This window comes from Actinia tenebrosa, unplaced genomic scaffold (assembly GCF_029948245.1).
Source record: "Actinia tenebrosa isolate PJP-AT-01 unplaced genomic scaffold, QUT_ActTen_1.0 PGA_scaffold1__47_contigs__length_23844297, whole genome shotgun sequence".
In the NCBI taxonomy this organism is placed as follows: Eukaryota; Metazoa; Cnidaria; class Anthozoa; order Actiniaria; family Actiniidae; genus Actinia; species Actinia tenebrosa.
This window is the reverse complement of record NW_028292578.1, coordinates 20,247,578-20,270,853: the sequence shown is the minus strand read 5'-3', so window position 1 is coordinate 20,270,853 and position 23,276 is coordinate 20,247,578. Positions and strand designations below refer to the sequence as shown.

Genomic DNA, 23,276 nt, shown 5'->3' with positions numbered 1-23,276 from the left:
CCTCGCTAGCCCCCAACTCCCCCCTCCACGCTTGCGAATAAAACCAAAAATATCGGCAATGAAAAAAGTTGTATATTTTGATTGTATTGTCATGGAATTAAAGTAAGATTTTGGCGCCAAGACGCGTCAATTTCGCGACCAAAATTCTTAAAACCAGAAAAAGTAAAAAAAGAAAGACTGTAACTAGAACCAATAGACTTGCGCTTGATAGCTAAGTCTCAAGAAAGTTCCCCTCCCACGATTTCATTTTCTCTGGACTCCAATTTCATTTACAAAGTGCAAGAGGGGGGGGGGGGGGGGGTGGGATTTTCGGAATTGTAAGTAAAAAAATATATGATCCCTTCACAACCTTGAATTTTTACGTGGCCTATTAAAACAGGGTAAATTTAGTTATAAACTTTCTATTTAGCTAATTATTTTGTGGGGCCTTATTAAATGCTATACTTTTTTACGTGCCCCCCATCCCCGCGAAATCCACCAGCCCTTGTATGCCCATAAGAAGTGAACAGACCCATACCTGAGTTTAGTGGCTAGTCGTTTTACAGTTCTCTCCATGACCATGGCGCCGATTCGAGCAGGTTCTAGGTCTGGTACGAATCGTTTGTAATGTGACTGTAAAGCGACGCTCTTTTGACGAGGAGTACGTTTTTCATCCTCTTCTGTCTCTCTCTTAGCTTCATCGATCGCTTCCGTCAACATCTTGTCGGTGAGGCCAGGAACATCTTGCACTGATTTGAGCTTTATTTTCCAGTCTGACACAGAACCTAATGGAGCATATAAAAGAACTAGCGCTTACTGGGTGCGCTTGTAGATTTTAAAAAAAAGTTATATAGTGAGAGCATTTAACCCGTGAAATAAAAAATACTAGTCAACGTGTAATAGTCAAATAGACACGAAAGAAAACAATGGAATGAAGGTCTGCTAATGTGCATTAAGCAAATATCTATTATATCTATCATACGTATCCCTAATATTGCACTGGCATATGTTTTTATAGGGCCGTGTGTCTGTCATCCCTCGAGGGATGATTTGGAGTTACATATCGTACTTGGAAATACTGACATGATGCCGAGTTCAAGGAAAATTTAATTTAAAATATTCAAAAATTCCCTTCCTTCTTTTCCTTTCCTTTTTCAGTTCTTCTTTCGTTCTATCGCTCTTTCTTTATTTCTTTCTCCTTGGTTTCACTTGCAGTAATTTCCTGTCTCGAGCGGAATCAGTTCATCAACTATATCACCGGTGTCAAGAGAGCTATCAATAAGAAGTTTCCCTGTTATTTATGCTCTCTACGTGTCCAATAGCATTCTTTCTGGCTGACAGCACATGATGGCCAGTGCTTGACCACTATTTTAAGTTGAAAATGAGATACACAGACCTTAATAGATCGGCTGACTGAAATTCAGCAATGATTTTGCATCACCTTGTATATAGATTAATCAAAAGAAAAAGTTGAAGGGAGGACGACGGCGATTAGTACTATAAAGCTAAAGATACTAGCGATACACATGGTAAGCGATGGGAGACACTCAGTGGTGTTTATTATTATTTTTGTCAATAACACAGGTTATTGATGGGATATTTAGTGTTGCTTGTACTCGACGAAACCATTTAGAAACAACTCGATTATTCGTGTTAAGATGTATTGCCACGGTTCTTTTTGGTCGCATAATCGCGCGCCAATCACCGATCGCCATTCGCAAAAGCCGTTGCACAGTTAGCAATAAACGACGACATCTCAAAAACTCTTTATTCATGTTTCTCCTAAATCTTTACTAACTCACACACACTGTCAGTAGGCTAGTAAGGTAGCTTGTTTGTGTGTTTTGTCATCATGGGGTTCATATAGAATTGAGATTTCATAGTGAAAACGTTTCGCTTCGAAATTCACTGAATAGTCAGGTACTCTAGACGGGTTTGTCACCTGACTACAAGTTTTCAGCATAGGATTATGATTTAATTTGCCACTGGTTTTCTAGCCTTTTCTATTAACAATGCCGATTTCTCCGGACTGATGAGCCCCAGCGACACACTTCCAGGTATCAGGCAGAACGAATTGGCCAATCAGCAAGCGTTTTGTTCGTAGCTCAAGATTTCCTAATATCCAAGTTGTCGGCTCGAAAAAAACACATCTTTAACTCGAAAATAAAAAAATTAAAACACGTCCGTGGAAAGAATTACCAAATATCTTTTAAAGATAGTATTTTCCGTCTTCGTTAGGGGAAAATATTTCCTTTTATCAAGAGATAATAGAAAACACTTGGAAACTTTCGCTGTGGCAAACAATGCATTGCGCACGCGCGTAGATTTCAGATCACGTGGTCTATAATGATACTTTTAAGTTATCGAGCAACCAAATAATACATGTAGACAAAGTTTGAGGAAAATCTATGAGACGGTTTTCAAGGAAACCCACAATCTATTTTTACAACCAAATTAATTAATAAATTAATAATTTGAGAATAATTATTAAAGATTGAACTTCCCTTTCCCAGCAACTTCCTGTCATCGGAAGAGAGAGAAAGGTCAAAACCTCGCAGTTTCGAAAGCTTAAATTGCCCTATTTCACTATGACGTCACTGCTTGTTTATGTGGGTGATAGAATCGCCAAATCCAATTTAAAATTCAACAAAATTTACTCCTAGCGAAACAGTTTAATTTAAAATGGCCTGGTTTTCAGATATAATATGTGTTAATATGTACTAAAAAATATTCTGAGCGTTTGCTGGCTATTCTACTTCTCTTCGTGGATTGATACAGGTTTTAGAACAATTTTCGGTGAATTTGCGTTGATTTGACCCCCTCCGACGACCATGATCCTTTGTGTTTAAACAATAGATTGTTTTGATGTAACGTCATATTGAAATAGGGTAATTGTACTAATTGGCGGTGTTGCTTTGAAAATATTCTGTGACAAATTTAAGGGCATTTTGGGTGTATTTTACTGGTGCTTTTGGAGTTGTTTTTTGCATTTGCTTTACTGTTTTCAAATCCGATCAGATCAATTCTAATCGCCTAAAATATAAATGTCGTTAAGTCTTATAGTTATCGTTAATTACATTAAAAAAGACATTAGAAATTAATCAATAATTTGTTTTGAAAACATCAAAGGCAATTTAGGAAATAATTAAAAATTTTGTTGCAAAAAAAAAGATTCTAGACTTCCTTGAAAACCGTCTTATCTCCTTCGTTTCCCCCAACTTTGTCTACATATATTACAAGTTGAGTACTAGGAAGCTTGAAAGTTTCATTATAAAACGCCTTAATTCATTTATAGCCGGTTAGTTTATAGTTTAGTTTACTGATAATTGATAAGGTATTACATATTTCACATATTTCACATTACAGATGAGTCTATATTATCATTATTATTAATATTTAACATGTATAAATACATAGCTTCCAGTGGCCATTTGGAGAAAAACGGCAGTGCAAAAAAAATCAAGAAATGTTTTGTGAAATCTTCACTTTAAACGATCAACCAAGGGATCGATGCTTGGATGACATGATGCATTTCAGAGCTGTGTCTATGCTAGTACATATTTATTCGCTCTGCTGATTGCTTCAAGTCTCAACATGTTTGAAAATATTATTATTATTTTAATCTCATTAGTAGCTTTTTCCTGTGCATGAGATCAGTCAGTTTGCAACACGACCGCAGTTTTCACCAATCAAATGCGGGTCGTCACCTTCTGCCTTATGCAGGATTGGCTATAGTAAAGACAGACAGACAGACAGACACTAGTTCGATCAAAAACTACCCAAAATTCCGCTTTCTGTTTTCAATCCTACGCCGCGTGAGTCCCGATTAAAATTTTCCGCTTTGACTTACTTCCTCAAAAAAATTCCTTTTACAAAGCCTGGAATAGTATGCTATTGTTATATTATCAAGTAGTGTTTTAGATGAATTTCGTAGAAATGACACCACTTTATCCAGTTCTAGTACCTTAAATAACAAGCTCAATACTTCGGCGTGTGCTAATTTAAATTTGTTCAATTAATTTGGGGTTTGAAGCATTAGTAAAGTGATCTGAAGTCTTAGTTGCCATACACGGCGCAGATGTTTATACATGCATTTTCTTTTTTGTTTTGTTTTGTTTTGTTTTGTTTTGTTTTGTTTTGTTTTGTTTTGTTTTGTTACGAGCAAATTTCAGCTTCTGACAAGTTTTCTTCCTCCTTAAAATGACAGCTTCTAACTGATCCCATTTTAATCGAAGTGAGGATCGGATAAGAGGTTTAGTGTTTAACCATTGATTATCAATAATAATAATAATAATAACTTTATTAATGTCTCTAATTTCTTCTAGCCGGACGGGCACAAGTGCCCTACTAATCGGGGAGACAAAAAGTGCTACTTCCACGAAGAAAAGTGATGGATATCATGGATATATTGATAACATTACAGCAGTTACCTTGAAAATCGTCTTCTTCATCATCAACATCTTCAAGTTTAGGAATTTGATCGGTTTCGTCATCTGAAATTTTAAAAGTGAGTTTCCGTAAGTGCAAAATAAACTAAGATCTAAAGCCTGGTATAAGCTAAAATTTAACCATTTACCTTGAAAACCATCTTCTTGAGAAATATCTTCAATCTTAGAAAATTTATTTTCTTCTTCTGATGAACTAGAAGCACAGAAGGCCGAAGCGATCAGGAGGAGGAGAAGAAATTGAAACCTCATCATGGACCAACAGGGCAACTGGGCGAACGAACAGAAGGGTGCAGGTTTGATCTACTCACGCCTGTACACAAGTCAGAGCAGAACTGGAGGCAGACTGTAAGCTATAACCAATTATAACCACTTGTCACGCCCGGAAATCTATTTCTAAACATAAGAATGACATTAATTAATATTAAAATAACTGACGTCAATCATGTTTTTGATTAAATAAATATGCGGGCGTTTGGAATTGAGTCGATCAGCAATGCACAGTAAAACTATACAAAATTTATTTGTAAACACTTTCTCAGAAAGACTAGACCCTGGTTCCAGGATAAGCTGGGTACCTGGAGGACCTGGAGGACCTGGTTTCAAAATGTATTGAGGATTTAGTTGGTTGAGCTTCCCAAAATACTGATAAAGTATTTCGTGACGTCTCGAAGTAATGATAAACCAGACCCTGGTTGAGACGGTTTACTAGTATCAGAGTCTCTAAGGAGAAGTAAAAATAAGTTGCAAAATTTCGAACGAAAGCGTTCAAAGCCGTTTGTAGGCAGAGCATTTATGCCATACTCATCAAAATCATCGAATAACTTAATCTGGAACTCCAATTCCAGTTCCGGGTCCTGCGTTTTGGCATACGTAATTAGCAAGACATGCAATTTCGCACGGCTCGCTTTAAAATCAAAATGCTTCATTTAAAACGTAAATACAGGCTAATATTTGCTCAAAACCTCTCTCATCATTGCTTAATTATTTTTTAATGAATCGCCATTTTTTTGAAGAAAAATGAGAGAGATTATAAGGCTTCGAACGGCAAAGATCAAACCCTGGAATGTGCGTAGAAAATTATTTATTTTGCTTCTTAAATCAAATAGAATCTTAAAAATTGCTATGTACCTCATGTTCCTTTGTGAGTAGACTTTGAAGTCAAAACAGTTAATATAAATACATAAATATAGGCTATAAGAATATCTATATTGTCAAGTTCCATTTCAAGAGAATACGACGAGTCAAGTTGAATTAATTTGTTTACTATGGCTTATCTTGAAACCTTGTTCTCCTTATCGATCTTCGCTTGTTCGTGCAGAAAATACTAATCGAGTAGATGAATTAATATGAAGAGTTAACCAAAATAAGCTATTGCTCATAAAGTTCATTTCTTCAGTAATTAGTTTCAGACCGGAAGTATTACTCTCATGGAACTTGCCGGATAGGATAGCCTGTGAAGCCTGGCTCTTTGAAAAGGTGAGGGGGACTAAGCCTCTCGACTTGGACGAAGAGCAAAAGAAAAAAACTGTACGCGTTGCATTTTAAGACTCGTACGGCGGAGCCTAGGCACGAGTAAAAACGAGGAAACCTAAAAGAGGCAGTCGACATTCTATTTTAGTTTTCTTCATGGGAAAGTCAGACAATGAGTAATGTTTAGGAGTTCTATTGTTAGATTTCTTCATGGGAAAAAATGAACTCATAAATGGTTGGCACCTAAAGATATGATATAGATTGCTTATTGTATAAATATAAGAAATCTCCATAAAAAAGAACCTCGAAGTATTCTAACAAAAATAGAGTGATTATTAGTGAATTGTTGACTAAGTTTTTTGTCATTTAAGCACTCGAACTAGACGTGGTCGAGTTCCTTAGTTTTTACTAGTAATTTAGAAGTTTCAAGGATCTCTTGTTCGTGAAACCACAAGTTTTATCTGCATCTGTAATTTTTTCTTTAGGCCATCCCCATTCTTTTGTTTGTTTCCCGTCGCCCGAGATGTCGTCGCCCGACCGACTAGCTACTCTGATTTTCGAAAATCAGGAAAAAATAAGATATTTTAAGTATAGGAATAAATAGCAAATAAACGATAAAAAATGAAAAAAATAACCAGAGTATTTGTTTAAAAAGGATAAGATCAATAAAAACTACACAAATAACAAAAACGTGTCCCGTTTTTATATGCACTAACAGTGGTTCCTCAGTTACAAGACTGAATATAATCATACAGATAAAAAGTATACAAGAAAAAAAAAACCTCCAAAGGTTTCCCGTTTTGACTTTATTTCTCCTTTTTTTTTAATTCTTTTTTTTCTTTTTTTCCACCGACCCACCCAAGGAAGACTCTATGCGACGGGAAACAAAGATAAAAATGTCAATCTTGAATAACTCACCTTTGTTATTTATGATCTGAAATCAATTATTTTTTCTTGTGAGGTTCGTTCGAGGAACAAAAATTGAAAAAATTCACAAATACTTATGCTTTTCTGCACTCCCCGAAACTACAACACTTTCTCCTCGTAGTAGAATTTTTCAGTGAAGCTAAGAGCTACGCCTCCTTTTACCATTGGCTAATGCCATCCACGTGATAAGAAAGCCGAATGTGATTCGATACGATAGAAAATAATGAGAGGTGATTGACAGCTTCACAGAATATTAAGGGATACCCAAAGTAGATATAAAACACCGGTTCTACGCCCGGTGCCTCCTCCAGACCCTATACCGGGCCCGTAATAACGGTGACGTCATAGCTATTCTATAGGTGAGGTGCCGTGAGGTTTCGTAGGGGGAGGGGTGGTCAGCCATATCTATTTTTGAGTTGGCTGGATTGCACCATACCAACGCAATCGGGACGATCTATTTTTGAGATTTTACGTCAAAGTTTAATCCTAATAAAAGTTTCATAAAAATTAGTTTTTCTGTCTCAAAGCCTATTGTTAATGGTATAGACTCTTTTTACTTTATGCTTTTGTTTCACCCTAATTGAGTTCTACGAAGTTGACTTATGAAAGACAAACGATAAACCATAGATGACTTGCCCAAGGACCAACTTTTATTCATAAAACGCTCAATACATTTGAACTACAAAATAAGTTTACTTACAGCTCTTTTCATTATTTAACCAAGTATGATGTTTTGATTGTCAGATAATTGTTCAATAGAAACACCCGTCACTTGAAACAATAGATGACTATGTTCTGCATAATTGTCGAGTCAATCACACAAAATCCACCCCAATCTACACTAGAATCTGCACTAGATCTACTATCTACACTAGAATCTACACTAGAACCTATACTAGATCTACTATCTACACTAGAATCTACACTAGAACCTATACTAGATCTACTATCTACACTAGGATCTACACTATATAGAGAGCTAGGCTATCAGCTATCAAGCTATCGGCTATTGGCATGTATCTGGCCTAAAAGTCTACACCTGACTGAACTCATTAGTGAATAAGAAATGCGCAAATTATTTTTAAAAATTGGACGTTTTGTTTTGTAAAATCTGAGTAAGAGTAGATCGCGGTCTTGATATTTAGTAGGTGATTTTTGTGTGATTGACTCGACAATTATGCAGAACATAGTCCTCTATTGTTTCAAGTGACGGGTGTTTCTATTGAACAATTATCTGACAATCAAAACATCATACTTGGTTAAATAATGAAAAGAGCTGTAAGTAAACTTATTTTGTAGTTCAAATGTATTGAGCGTTTTATGAATAAAAGTTGGTCCTTGGGCAAGTCATCTATGGTTTATCGTTTGTCTTTCATAAGTCAACTTCGTAGAACTCAATTAGACATTTCCGATTTAGCGGCATAGGGAAAGTATATTCCGCATTCTATAATCCGACCGGAATAGCATAAATTAAAAAGAGCTATCATTATTTTATTCCAGATTTAACCAATAGAATTTTCAAAACTCCTTATCTTACTGTTTTCTCAGCTAGTACAATGTATTATTAGGTAAATAACAACTGAGAAAGAAAGTTTGTAACTATTTTTACTGACGTTACTCCTTCGTCTTACTACTATGGTCCTTAATAGTCAATCCTCTTACTACGAAGAATTAATGTCCCAAACGTCATATACTTATGAACTTTATCATACACCTGTTGTATTCAACGCACCAAAACAGTCACAACTGACTAGTAAGCGCCAGTAGTATCAACATATCTTGAGATTTGTTTACAGTATTAAGCTAGGAATTTTTCTGCTCTCACTAATATAAACATGTGTTACGCCAGTTTGTTTTACTTTTCCGAAAAGTATATCAAAAAGAACATATATAACATTACAGTGTTTTTAGAATTCTTTTCCTTCTATTAGCAAGAGCACCACAAGTTGCTATTACAAAGGGTTGAAATGGCCTCATGTGTCGAAAAATATCCGAGGTCGCTGAGTACATTTTCAGGAATCCAATGGCGTGCTCTACGCGGATACGAAGCGACCTTAGCGCTCTGTTGGCATTCTGTTGTCGTCTGTTGTAAGCAATACGCCTTGGAGTGATAAGAGGTGGGGCGATAGCGTATCCCCCATCAGCTAGCAGCCTTGCTCGTCGTGGTAGATTCCTTCTTCTTCCATGGCCTATAGCAGGAAGTCGTCTGAATGACTCCGCATCGTTCATATGCCCCGGAAATCTGCAAGACGTTTGTTTACTATGAATACGTGTAGTACTAAATTTTGCTTATGTTTGTATTTGTTTTTACATGCAGTAAAATAGCAGCTAGATCGAAATACTTAAGCACAACATGACAACGCTACTATATAGCAAACGTACCCAGCTACAAGGAGTACTACCAAACCATCTGCGTCAACAATTAGTTGTGTACTCATAAAATGGTACTTTTTGTCACCTCTATAAGTCAAGATTACAAGATCTTTTTCTACCTGTAGTTGACACCCGAGGTGTGTGTCTTGGACTGGTAACTTCTATACCAATTCTTCGTACAATAGCATCAAAGGATTCTAGTGTTTCCCCGGTCATGTACCAAAAGATGTGTGGATGTCTTCGTGCTAAACAATAAACATCTCTGCCACTGTTACGATGGTTAAGCAGCAGATTACCAAAAAGTCGGGCTAGGAGATTAGCTCCCGTTGGTGCCGTAGAGACAAGCGCAACGAGTGTGATGAGCAGGTTCCCTATTACATGCATAGGAAATAAAGGGACCAAACGTTGTGGTCTTTGAAGACTCAATTTTATAGCTGCAAAGATAGACAGCAGGGTTACTACAATAAACATTGGGAAAGGTGGGACATCCATTGTTGACTGACGCAAACAGGTAGTGTATTAAACATATATGCAACTTTTTCGTTCGCAATCACGAAACCAAACAAAAATATTTAAAAAAAACATTACGACCAGTGCACGTGTGCACGTGCCTATGTATGCAAATTTTTAGGGCTCTTTTCACTTTTCTTAATCCTGTGAGAAAGGAGCGATGGACAACAACAAGTAAAGAAAACCAAGGAAAAACTACACTCAAGTCGAAGATACTCTTCTTCTTCAAGCTGTGCAAGCATGTGGAAGAGAGTGGAAAAGTGTTTTGAGTTTTATGAGAAGGCATGTTGAGGTTTTGTGAGAAGCAGGTGATCAGTATGTGGCTGAAGGAAATTCCAACAAAGTGTTGCTGGAGCGATTAAGGAAGAGAGCTACTAAACTGCTTAACAACGCTCTTCCTTCAAGGTAAGAATGCTGTTGACCAAAGAAGAAAGGACTCTCAATAACGGTATTATATGGAGTGCGATGATTCTTTTATTTCCTGGTAGGAATGCCAGTGAAGCAAGCACGTCAAATAGAATAATTGATGAAGAATACTCGTCCGCATCTAGTGTGGAAGAAACTTGTAATGAAGATACTGAAGAAGTTGAAGACATTTGCAGAGCTATCAATGCACGCGAAACAAAGTATGTGTTAGATGCAGAAAAGAACGAACCAAATGACGACCCTGCTGACATCCTTACACGAATCAAGAAAACAAGAGAAAGCGAGAGGACGGAAGACAGGTAATTTATAAGCAGACAGAATTACTTTCAACGTTTCTCATACCTATTTTATAATAAAACCTCGTTAATTTTGCTATTATCCTTTAAGGAAAAGACCTCTCAATGAAAGCTTAAAGTCAAGTAAAAAGCTGAAGTCATCTAGGAACTCCCAGGTCACCAGAGAGAAAAAACTGGACAGCTTACTCGAAGCAATCCCCGCCGTTCTTGATGCGGCCCAAAGTGCTGCACGAGAGCACCAGAAAGCATTAAAAAGCTGGAGGGCAGTCCATGGTCTTGACGTGACAGATTCTTCGTCAGATGAAGACTAGCACCTTATAGGCTTTATGAGTTCTGTTCACGTTATTAATAAATAGACATTAAGCATCACGTTTTTTCTGGCCGGCATAAGCACGTTTTTGTTCTTTCCCTGTAATTTAACTAGTACCTTTTAGAAACCTTCTCAGCAAAGACAAAGGTTATTTCATTATTTATCTATTGCTTCTTGAAAAGCTTTTCAACTTCTTTTTACTTTTTTTTCGTTTGCGTAGCACAAATGTTTGTCGAAAACACAAGATGTTTACTGAATCTCTCAAATATCTTGTTTTGTTCTGAATTTCAACGCATTGGTTATGTGCACAGCCTTTTCCACTGTAGAAGAACTAACAGAGAACTTGAATAAAATCCTGTTTTTCCCCGCAGAGGAGAGGGTACAGAGTTGGGAAGTAAGTGTTTACAGGCAGTGAACAATCTCAGTAGGCATCCACATTTCAACTATATGTTAGCGATACGTACGTGTCCATGCAGAAGGAAAACTTCTCGAAAATAATAACCGTCGTGGTATTCTACATTATATGCTAGCATTCTTAGTCCTTTTATAAATTTAAGGGGGAGCATTTACATTAGTATATTATAAACGCAACTTTTTTATATAAATGCGTTTCAACGGGACGAGATCTTATTCTCGAGCACACTGCTCGTCAGTTAAGCTAATAAAACAGGTAGTGTTAACGATATTAATTGTGCAATACCTTAAGTTAGATAAAACAGGTCTACTGAAAGCTGTTTCATTATTTTATTGAATTTTCTGGTCATAACGATGATTCTAGCCTTATTCCGCTGGTTTATGCTTATTCCGCTGGTTTATGCTTATTCCGCTAGTATATGCCTATTCCGCTCATATGCCGCTAAATCGGAAATGTCTATTAGGGTGAAACAAAAGCATAAAGTAAAAAGAGTCTATACCATTAACAATAGGCTTTGAGACAGAAAAACTAATTTTTATGAAACTTTTATTAGGATTAAACTTTGACGTAAAATCTCAAAAATAGATCGTCCCTATTGCGTTGGTATGGTGCAATCCAGCCAACTCAAAAATAGATATGGCTGACCACCCCTCCCCCTACGAAACCTCACGGCACCTCACCTATAGAATAGCTATGACGTCACCGTTATTACGGGCCCGGTATAGGGTCTGGAGGAGAGCACCGATTCGCACCGGTGGCACCGGGCGTAGAACCGGTGTTTCATATCTACTACCCAAACTGATCTTAGTAGCGTTGCGGCCTGTGGGCCGAAACAAAAAGTATTGAATGACAACGACAATAATTTTATCAGGTACTCAGTTAAACAAATAATGCATAAATAAAAATAAGAACTTAACTGATCTAGTACCAAGCTAACAGAAATAACCAAAACTGACAAAACGTGGTCAATTAGCTAAATATAGTAGTTTGCAAACAATTTTGGTTATTTCACTATATGTGAAATCGTTAACCTGTCACTTCAAACTGGTGTTGTTCCATCTTCTCTTAAAGTTGCTGTTTTAAAACCGTTACTGAAAAAACCATCTCTTGATCATGAAATTTTTGGAAATTATCGCCCTATCTCTAATTTAAAGAATATCTCCAAGATTATTGGAAAAGTCGTTTCCCTTCAGCTAAATGATTATCTGTCTCTGAACAATCTCCATGAACCATTGCAGTCTGCATACAAAACATTTCATAGCTGTGAAACTGCTCTTCTTCGAGTACAAAATGATATCCTCCACTCCATTGACAATCGTTCTTGTGTTGCCATGCTACTCTTGGACCTATCTGCTGCATTTGACACAGTTGATCATCAAATTCTTCTAGATCGTCTCCATACAAAATTTGGCATTTCTGGCATAGCTCTTCAATGGTTTAAGTCCTACCTCACTGATCGCTTTCAATTTGTTTCCATTGATGATTTTTCTTCTGAAGCCCTTCAACTTGATTGTGGCGTACCTCAAGGTTCTGTACTTGGTCCTTTGTTGTATCTCCTTTATACTTCTCCAGTAGCTGATATCCTCCGAATACACAGAATGTCTTTCCACCTTTATGCTGATGACACTCAATTATATATTCCTTTCTCCTGTAATGATGATTTTTCTCTTAATGATTCCATGAATCTGATTGAAAACTGTCTATCTGATATTGATGCTTGGATGACTACAAATAAATTGAAACTAAATAAAGGCAAAACTGAATTCCTGTTATTTTCTTCAAAGCACAGCCCACAGTTAACTCTTCCTTCTCTTCAATTTGGTTCTGATGTGATAATGCCCTCAATGCATGCTCGGAACATTGGTGTCATATTTGATACGCATCTTACTTTGGTTCGTCATGTGAATAATATTTGCAAGTCTTCTTTTTATCATCTCAGAAACATTGCTAAAATAAGAAAATACATCTCTTTGAAAACAACTGAAACTCTCGTCCACGCGTTCATATCCTCCAAACTCGACAACTGTAACTCTCTGCTCTTTGGCTTACCAAACAAACTCTTAGATAAACTACAATCTGTACAGAATGCTGCTGCCAGAATAATCACTCTTTCCCATAAACATGACCACATTACACCTATCCTCGTTAATCTGCATTGGCTACCAATTGAATCTAGAATCAAATATAAAATCCTATTACTTACTTTTAAAGCTCTTCATGGCCAATCTCCTATCTATATCCGGGAACTCATTTCAGTGTATAAACCGAACCGTAATCTTCGTTCTGCATCACAAGTTCTTCTATCAGCACATTCTTATAATCTTAAATCTTATGGTCATCGCTCCTTCTCTGTGGCTGCTCCTGAACTCTGGAACTCACTTCCAATATCTCTCCGAAATGCATCAAGTCTTGCCTCATTCAAAACTGAACTTAAAACTTATCTCTTCAAATTAGCATATTCTTTGTAAATAATTTTATTTTGTCGTTGTCTTTGTCGTTTGTTTACTAGCGCTTAGAACAGATTTGTATTTGCGCTTTATAAATAAATATTATTATTATTATTATTATTATCAATGGAAATATAAACAATATCAAATAAATATTATGTGAAGATAAATACAAACAAGAAAATGTTACATGAAATATATAAGTGAATTTCAAAGAAGTAATTTTTATACAATATGCAAAAAAGTAAATTAAGAAAATCTTACAATAAATATAGATGAAAAACAAGTAAATAAATAGTAACATTAGGAAAATAGAATGATAGGGTGCTCATACTAAATCCGTGAAACAAATACTAATTTTTAGCACTAAATAGTGATAACTAAACAATAGAAAACAAAGGATTCTGTATAAAATAGTACTAATTAGTACTATTTAATGTTCACGGTTTTAGTGCGTGCACTCTGACACCAGCAAATCTAATATTAAATTTGCCATAATTAATCCTTGCTTTTGTTAGATAATATGATTTTCTAAAAGCGAGCCTAGTTCTATAGCTGTGTTTTTCGTTAATAGATTCAAAAACTTCAAAAAAGATTCAAAAATCTTGGGTAGGTTACCCGAAAGGACGGTTGTAGACAAAAATTGCGTTATTATAAGTTATTATAATCATAAAATAAGGTCGTGAAATTTAATAATCTGATGTTTGATAAAGAGTGGGTTAGTGTGTTCGATATAGGCAGAGATTGTAATTAGTCGAAGAGTCTGAAGCATGCTTCCTGGTTACCTTAACTCGATTTCAGTTTTAATTATAAACTTAACCAATCAACTTGTCGAACACTTCAGGTCAGTTCTGTAAAGACTTGTAAAGGCAAGAAAAACGAAAAGAAAGAAAGAAATCTTTCCGTGCAAGTTAAACTACACAAATTTCTTCCCCGAAGTCTGATGAGTACTTTTTCAGTCACATGTCGTTTTTGAATTTAAAAGTCAAGGCAAATTAAATTTTAAGTGATACTTCCAGGGATTCGATAGACTGAAAAACTATAAATACTTATTTATGCTCTCAGGATATCATTCAATATCAATAATGATTTTTCGAAATTTGATAGGTTCAGAGTTCCAAGAAGCCATTACAGTGTCAGAGAATGAACGAAATTGCACGAAACTCAAAGAACTTTCTTCTCAAAAAATGTCTCACAAATATTTATTAATCTAGTTGGTATTTGCCAATATTTTCATTTTGAGGGCTTGAATCATAGTCCGTGCAGCAGCTCCTTAGGCTCAAATTTTCAGCTTTAGATATCCTGGCCTAATATATGAATTGGTTGGCACTTTAATTGTCACTTTTTCTGCTCTGAAAACACACGAATAAGATAGTTAATTGTACTGCACTGTATACTGTATACTTTCATTAGTATATAAATGCTTGTACTAAAGCATGCAGAATTATGCCTGAACGATGCAAGTGCTTTTGGATAGATAGGCAAAGGTTTAATTAATAACTAAAATAATTAATAATTTGATAATGAGTTAATATCTATTAAACTACAAGTCAAGGTCGCTTGCCTTTCAAGTTCCACTTTTTTTTTGTTCTCGGTGTCAAAGCAGTACTTTGAACTCTGTATTAAAAAAAGGTTTTGGTTATCTACCCTTTCTTTCAATTATCTGTAATTTATTATAAAAGTCGATATACATCTATTTACGATATCTAATAATATGTAATAGTTATTACGAAGGCAATTGAATGATGACGTCACTAAACGGAAATTATTAGGGACGGACCATTAGACTTATGAGTGGGAGGGTTGGGCAATTTATTTTGTGCAGGAATGTTTTATTATGCCTCATGGCTGTACAGGAAATTCTTTTGAACATGATTTGGATTTTTTTTTCTGGCACGGCTTTTCTTATGCAGGATTTTTTTAAATCTTTAAAGCTGTGCTCGAATTTTTTTTTCTTTTTTCTTTTCTTTTTTTATTTATTTATTTATTTTTTATTTTTTTTGGTTTTTGCCCAATAGTTCGTCCCTTAGCTAACTGTCTAGTTTAAAATAATTCGTTCCATATATTCATTTCTCTAAATATTATTTTTTATAAATCTGTGTCAAAATTATCGAGTCTAGATCTATGTCATGACTATAAAGGACCCAAAACTTAAGAAGAAATCTCTGTAAAGAGGCAAAATGCCACAATCTGTCATTATAATAGTCTTGTCGTCCGAGATAATAATAATATTGTAAATAATAATTGGCACGATTGGGGGTGAAGGCATTCGAACAGACTGACAGATTAATAAGACCCTTGAACACTTACCTGTCACTCAGGACTTTAGTGGCTCGTGTCAATTGAAAACTGTTTTTAAAAGACTAATTGTGAGCATAATAAATGGAGTGGAATGGTTTGGAAAATCCATAGAATAAAGATGTTGTTTTGCGTTTGAGGTTGAACCGTACCATCCCGTGATAGTGACCGTGCACAACGAACCAAAGCAAGTATGGCTGAAAATACTGATTTCCTTATTATTTTCATGGTTTGAATATTTTGAAAGTGAAAACTTTTATTCGCTGACCACAAACTATGCGGATGAATATTTCCGCGCAGATACAGTTAAGCCGTTACTAGATGATAAGTAAGAAAGCATGAAAAACAGCAATTCCTTTTCGATAAGCAATTGATGATATCATATAGGATTAATAAACGAATAATAACTATAATAAGATAATAAGAATTCTAGATTCCCTAATAGTACAAACAAAGTATAGAACCATTTTTCCTTCACTGTGCACGGTAAACGGTATATAACAATGGATAAAGTCAAACAAACTGAATCTAGAACGATAGGTTTCCCTACCATTTTGCTCCATTAACTATGTTGTGAGTCAAAAAAAATTAACTCGTTTCTACGCTTCTCTTATCCAAGAGTCATAACAATTGGAAGGAGGTCAAATGACACTACAGAACCACTTGGAAAAAATATTAAAAAATCTCCTTTCTATTGCACTTCAAGAAAGAAAGAAAGAAAGAAAAGAGGGAGCACGCGCGGGTAACTTGACATGACGTACCGTTATTTAAGGTTACTGTGCGGACACTCGAACCATTTAACAATTTTCGATTGTTGTTGCCGTTATTTTTCATTTTCTAACGGCTACTTCGTCAATGAACGACATTTTTGTTTTATTTCTGTAAATTATTGAAAGTTTGCACTTTGTGCCACAGTTTTGCTTACTTCCACGTTTTCATGCATTTTCTAGCAGTTCATAAGTTCACGCGGAGTGAGCTAAAAATAAAACATGTTAAAGATTTTCCGCCGTGTTTTGTGATTGGATAAAATAATGTCAACAAAAAAATCTTGAAGTGTTTCGAGTGTCGGGACTGTAAAACACACACTGCCATCAGCCAACCTCGTCCCCAGGGCCCTCTCGGCCCGACTCCAAAACAAAGTGGCCCGACGACCGCCATTTTGTTTTGGAGTCGGGCCGAGAGGGCCCTGAGCAGCAGTAAGGGGGACTCGCGGAGGGGGTCCCATATCGTCTGGGTATTGCCCGTGCCAAGTAGCATGTGAGTCCCGCGGGTATTCCCCGGGTTGCACCTAATTGCGAGGAGCCCCTTACTGCTGCTACACAGCAGCAGTTAGAAGAGTGTATTTTTTTCCCACGTTTCGGCAACCATTTTCGGCTACCTTTTTTACCCCACACGGGCTTTCCTGGTAGACACATTTTTGCCCTATAGAGTATCTTTTTGTGTCCTCTGCGCTGGTAGCAATCCCCAGGATCCACCGTAGGATAGCAGGGGCTGCGAAACACCGCTCCCTAGATATATGGAAGAATTGCTATAGAGAGTTTTTCGAAACTACTATGTTCGCGACTATAGAAAAATACTATCTGCGTAGACACCAAGAGCATCGAAACAGTGCCCCAGCTATCTTTGCCGCGGTAGCTGCGCCAAAGTGGCTACGTACGTCTTGCAATGTCTTTTGCGCTCTGTAGAGACCTTCTAAGATCTCCAAAAGTATCTGTGTCGTCCTTTGTTTTCCTAGCATGTATGCGACCATACCCATAGCTATGTAGAGATACATGTCTATATCCTATGGACCCACGGAATACCCCATAGTATTTGCCTATGTCCGAACCGTATTCGTAGATATATATGGCAACACCCAAAATACTATCCGAGGAAGAAATAGCAGGATTGTTGGAAGATAGGAGAAATGGCGTAGGGCTGCAGAAGGTAGCCAAAAAGTACGGCATAGGCATACCAAAGATACGCAGGATAGAGCGAGAAAATGGCTTGGAGGTAGCAATGCCCGAAAAGCCACCAACTACGGATTTGCAGAAACATTTCCTAGAAGTGCAGGATTCCTTTGCTATAGTCCTGGACGATCTCCAAAAAGCTAGAGAAGAACTACGGGCTGCGAAGGAGGAATTGCTAGCCAAGATGGACCAGGAGTACGACATGGAGGATTCGTTCGAGAAAATAGACGTAGAGGATTTGTCCGACGAAGTAGAGGAAGTATCCACAAAGATAGACTGGCAAATAGGTAGCAATGTGCTATTTGCAGTCGTAGGCATTGCTGCCGTCGTTTGGGCGCGCATGCAACCACCCAAAGTCGTCTACTATGCGCGCCCAGAAACACCCAAACCAAAGTCTAGGATTCCGGAGATGGAGTAGACACGTGCACCAGTCGGTCTTTCTTCTTTGCCTTGGTTGTCTTTTCCCTGCCTATTTTGCAGTACAAAGGCGGCTGCGCTGTCCAGTCTATTTTTTGCGTCTCCAAGAAGTGTCCCCAGACCGGAGTAGTAGCATGTTCTACCGTACAGCCCTCCAAAACGCACTCTGGACATTTCTGCGAAAGGAACAGAATCGTCCTTTCCTTTTTTCTATAGGTGGTTTTGGCGTACTTCCAGCATTGGTACTCACCCTCCTGCATGCGCAGCGCCTGCACGCATTCTTTGTTTGGCGGCGCCGGCACTTCTAGTAGTCTTTCTGGATTTCTGGGAATCGAATAGTCTACTTTCCTAGCCAATTCGTAGTACGTGTCCAGACCGGGTCCTTCGTGTACGAATGCAGTTGCTATGTTGTTCTTCCACTCCACCAATATTTCTTCTCCCGGAATGGCGACACGCATGTTCTCGTCTGCTTCGAACTTTCCAGCCGCGCACGCTTCCAGTATAGCTTCCGTAGCCCACGCAATGCAGGTCTTTTTGCCTTTTCGCAATGCTACGCGGTGTCCTCTTGCCAACCAAACGGCATCTACGTTTTTGGGTACTGCGTAGCCTAGTATTTTGTACTCCCCTGCGGGTATTTCTTGCATTCGGTGTACTTTGGGTCTCTCGTATCCCTCCAGGTAGGACTCGGGGCCTTCGAAGAACAATCCGCGTAGGTTTTTGGTTCTCCTGGAAATTCTATCCAATAGCTTTCTGTACTTTTCCAACTCTTTCTCTATGGCTTTTCTGTCCTCTTCCTTTTGCCGCAGTACGGAGTTCCTTAGCTCCAGGAGTTCTGCGTGGTATCTTTTCGTGGCTTCGACCCACTCGTCTCCTTCCAAATCGTCCCGTATGTCTTCCAATCTTTGTTGTCGTCGTCTTTTGGACAAGAAGGATATCCTGCGGCTGGAAGGCACTTCTAGTATTCCGAAGGGACTCTTGTCCACTCCGATCCTTTGCGCCTTCTTCGTGCGCCAAACCCACTCTACGTGCTCCGTGGCGGGAAGCATCGTAGCGATGGCGGGGGCATTTGTGTGCACTCGAGTGGGAAACTTAGACTCCGCCAGTATGGTAGGAGAGTCTTTCGTGTAGCAGCGAAGCGGAGCTATCTCCACCGGGTCTGTTCCTAGGATGTCCACGCGAAAGATAGGACAACGACGCAATCCAAACTCTGCTATGGTCCAAAGTACGCATTGCTCCCACTTTTCGTTGCCTCGAACTCGCACGCCGGCTATGCGTCTTGTTCCCAAATTGCAGTACCACGCTAGGAATATTTCTCCCGTCTCTTCGCAGCAAATGCAGCAGCATCTATCCAAGTGTTCTGCGAGCGCCAACCACATATTCTTTGGCGGCTGTACTACGAATATGTCCTGCAAAGGTTCTAGCGTCTCCGCAATAGCGTTGGTGTGGGATTTGGAGAAGTCTTTGCCGTAGATGGATATTTCCACTCTGGTACATCCTCTCGCCTGCACATCTGGGTGCAGGAATGTCCTACGCAGGTGTTCGTTTGGACAATCCACGTACTCTGCCAACTTTGCGCCTAGTGGATTTTGCACTTCTCCGGCTTCGAAGTTGGATACTATTTTGTTGTATATCTTCGTCCGTTTGCCGTCTTCCATCCAAGTGCAAACATATTCTCCCACAGCATGCGTGTTCTCCAAAATCGTACCGTTGCGCCAACCGCCACTATGCTGCGACACGTATCCCACCTCCCGCAAACGACATACCAATGCGACTCTATGCAAAGTTCCGGAGAAATCCTGCGTGTAGTCTATGGAGTATATTCCATATCCGTGCGCGCGTTGCAGCCTGGCAAACGTGGAAATCTTCTCGTCTACGACTTCTATAGGCAATTCGGAGGTATCTACTTTGGCTACGAAGACAGCAGCGGGCTCCGTCCCATACAAACTGGACCACTTGCCCCCGGAATCCATGCTGGAAACGCGGTCTACTATGTTTCCCTGTCTGCATGTGTGTACTATGCTGGTTGGCAGGAACGTCCCAAACGTCTCCGTGGCCGCAATGGATATTCTCGACACTATTGTCTTTGCGTTCCTGCAAAGTAGTTTCTTCCCATACAAATTCTCTTCTGCTAAAAAACCATAGACAAACACGTCGTCTACGAAAGGCGGCAATCCGGATAGCGGCTGCAAACTCGTAGTACCTTCGTTGTTCCGCAGGTAGTTGCATTTGGATATGTCGGGCAATAGGTTCCCGTCGCAGGCATTGTCCAACAGCAAATGCGCTAGTAGCCTACTTTTTGCTCGTATGCCCATCTCTTGCAATGTTGTCGAAATACTCTTTTGCTCTTCCATCTTCTATATATAGAGGTCGAAAACCCGTGTGGGGTAGAAAAGGTAGCCGAAAATGGTTGCCGAAACGTGGGGAAAAAATACACTCTTCTAATTATGTGCCTCGGGCAAGACGATTACCAAACACGGCCATACCCGTGAAATGGAAAGTTGCATCCTCTTATGAAGTCTATTGCAACTTGGTCCATAGTTACAGCAATGGAAAAAACTCTTCTCTAGTAAGGGGCTCCTCGCAATTAGGTGCAACCCGGGGAATACCCGCGGAACTCACATGCTACTTGGCACGGGCAATACCCAGACGATATGGGACCCCCTCCGCGAGTCCCCCTTACTGCTGCTGCCCTGGGGATGAGGTTGCTGCTCTGCCATATTGTTTTATGTGGTCTACACCAAAGATAACTTTGCTTCACTATTTACTATATACAGGTTTATCCGATTTAGAGGGGTGGGGTGGGGATTATACCGACTACCTACCATCCCATGAAAGTGTAATCCTGGATTTCGTACAGTCGACTCTCTTTGAACGACCACTCTCGTAAGCGACCATCTCCCGTAAGCGACCACTTTTTGAATTTCCCGTTTTGTTCCCCATATAAACTCTGTAAAAAAATCTCTCGTAAGCGACCACTCTCGTAAGCGACCACTCTCGTAAGCGACCACTCTCGTAAGCAACCGCGACTACCTTTGGGGTTAAAATTTTGGATTTTTTCATTGTTTTTCCTCTCCCGTAAGCGACCACCCAAGAGCCAGCAATGGTGACAGATCCTTTAACAATAAAAAAATTAAGAACATAGAGTCATCGGGTATTAAAAACCGGCGAAATATTGACAATTACACTACTATGAACATATACATAGCACATTCAAAGTTTTGATTAAAACAGTTTAATCGTTAATACAGTAGTTTTTACACGTGAGTTACAAATTATAAATGATCAGTAGCTTCCTGTGACCATCTCCCGTAAGCGACCACTTTCTCCTGGCCCCGAGGTGGTCGCTTACGGGAGAGTCGACTGTATCTTCAAAACAAAGGACAGTAACAAACGTATTGTCTGTTTCTGTACCCCCATTGGCAATCTCTGTTATGCCGGAAATACAGTGTGCAACCATGTGACTCAAAATCCCTTGAGATACGAAAAACAAGGAAAAACCCGTCAGCTTGGTTGATCTAACATCAACCAAGATGGCGGCAATGACGTAACATGCAACTGCTCTATTGAATATTATTTTGCTGCAATTTTCCGATATTCTGCCTGGGATTGGTTTTTCGCTGGTGTCAAAAACGTACCATTTCGGTACCTTTTATATTTTTGACTGGCGGCAGTCAGAAAACAAATACCAAGCTGAAGCATATTTATGAGGAATCGCAGTATTAAAGTAGTCCATGAGGGGGTTGAGTTTGTTATTACTACTCAACCAATAAAATAGAGGTCCCTACCACGTTTGATATAGACATGGTTTATTGTCTAACAGTATGTGACGTCAATAGGATGGGGTTTCCCCGACGATGACGTAACAGGGATTTTTTATCGAACATTGGCATTTCATTGGGTCAGAAAATATCTGCTTTGTAAGCAGATTTTCTTATGATCTAGTATAGATTGTAATATCCGAAACTATCAGACGTGTTCTTATTTTTTAATAGTCAGTTTGAATTATATTTTCAGAATATGTCAAGCGGGAAAAGCACAAAATTGTGGCCACTAAGTGCTCGACAAGCGACCAGATATAGATTCGAAAAGAAGACATTGAGAAATGATTTTGGCGACTGTGTTTCGTTTTTGGAAGAACCTGGCTTCGTCAGGATTGAACTGCAAGCATCTACGAACAAGTTAGGCAAGAGCTATACGCTTCGATGCTATCTGCCCAACAATTATCCATGTTCTTGTCCATTTTTAGTGGTTTCAAAGCCTGATATTCCATTAAAGGACTTTGAAGGTAATATCCTTGGAGCAAGCTTTGAAAATCACTGTCTTGGGCCTGACAACGAGTATGGATTGACGGCTATTTGTCACTGCAGGCCAGATCGATGGGACTCAAACTCTATGAACCTTAGCCAGGTCTTTATGAAGGGACTGAAATGGCTTGAAGCTTATGAAATCATGATTACTACAGGCGAAGAGATAGACACTTTTTTGTCAGAGATGCCGATGAGCAAAGAGAAGATACAAAAACTCAAGCGACTGAGGAAAGACCTTGAGCGACAATTATTGGATATTCAACAGAGTGACTTGAATATCCAAGAAAAATTCGTGCGAGAGTTGGGGCTTTGCTTTGCTATGGATGTAATGATGGAAGTAGTAGGCCGTCAGGAGGAACTCCTCGATCAAGAAGAACTTCAAGAGAGCGATTAAATGACGTAAAATTGTACGCAAAACAAATTGTGCTAAAAATCAGTTTACAATTGTCCTCACCCTCCCCTCCCCAGCCTTCTTTCTCCACACGAGGGCTGGCAGGGTAGAGCAGTGGATGGAATGACCTATTAAATACATTGTAATATCTGTACATATGGTCTTTAAAAAAATTTCATTGTAAAGGTGTCATTTATGTTCTAAATATAATATATGGGTCGAGATTCCCTGAATTTAAAATGCAAAAGGCATTTATTTTGTTATTTGTCGCTGTCTTTATTCTATATTATTAATAAAGCATATTTCAGAATAA

The 23,276-nt window shown here is 38.6% G+C and overlaps 4 protein-coding genes across 4 annotated transcripts in view; 3 read left to right on the top strand and 1 right to left on the bottom strand.

The window, feature by feature from the left end:
* LOC116288917 (mitochondrial chaperone BCS1) overlaps window positions 1-4,437 on the top strand; it is a 12,931-nt gene extending 8,494 nt beyond the window's left edge. The window contains exon 5 of the transcript XR_004196248.2: window positions 4,305-4,437. The gene's annotated coding sequence lies outside the window, so the exon portion shown is untranslated. The remainder of the gene's footprint in view (window positions 1-4,304) is intronic.
* The window catches only part of LOC116288916 (peroxidasin), a 9,037-nt gene extending 4,346 nt beyond the window's left edge, over window positions 1-4,691 (bottom strand). The window contains exons 1-3 of the mRNA XM_031695781.2: window positions 4,556-4,691; window positions 4,410-4,472; window positions 518-764 (exon numbers count right to left, since the gene is read on the bottom strand). Coding sequence (XP_031551641.1) covers window positions 518-764; window positions 4,410-4,472; window positions 4,556-4,679 — 434 coding nt within the window. The 5' untranslated portion in view covers window positions 4,680-4,691. The remainder of the gene's footprint in view (window positions 1-517; window positions 765-4,409; window positions 4,473-4,555) is intronic.
* On the top strand, window positions 4,620-23,276 carry LOC116288920 (uncharacterized). The gene is made up of 2 exons (XM_031695784.2): window positions 4,620-4,772; window positions 22,280-23,276. Exon 2 carries the CDS (start codon window positions 22,283-22,285, stop codon window positions 22,964-22,966), a length of 684 nt encoding a protein of 227 aa, XP_031551644.2. The 5' UTR covers window positions 4,620-4,772; window positions 22,280-22,282; the 3' UTR covers window positions 22,967-23,276.
* LOC148910071 (uncharacterized) lies at window positions 9,331-11,469 on the top strand. The gene is made up of 2 exons (XM_089033351.1): window positions 9,331-10,432; window positions 10,521-11,469. The coding sequence occupies exons 1-2, from the start codon at window positions 10,119-10,121 to the stop codon at window positions 10,738-10,740; spliced, it is 534 nt and encodes a 177-aa protein (XP_088889477.1). The 5' UTR covers window positions 9,331-10,118; the 3' UTR covers window positions 10,741-11,469.

What these genes read in the sequence shown, in the direction of transcription:
- LOC148910071 (XM_089033351.1), top strand. Translation starts at nt 10,119, where the DNA reads ATGCTGTTGACCAAAGAAGAAAGGACTCTCAATAACGGTATTATATGG. An exon ending in AGCGAGAGGACGGAAGACAG is followed by an intron (nt 10,433 to 10,520) that starts GTAATTTATAAG and finishes TTATCCTTTAAG; the next exon opens with GAAAAGACCTCTCAATGAAA.
- LOC116288920 (XM_031695784.2), top strand. Translation starts at nt 22,283, where the DNA reads ATGTCAAGCGGGAAAAGCACAAAATTGTGGCCACTAAGTGCTCGACAA.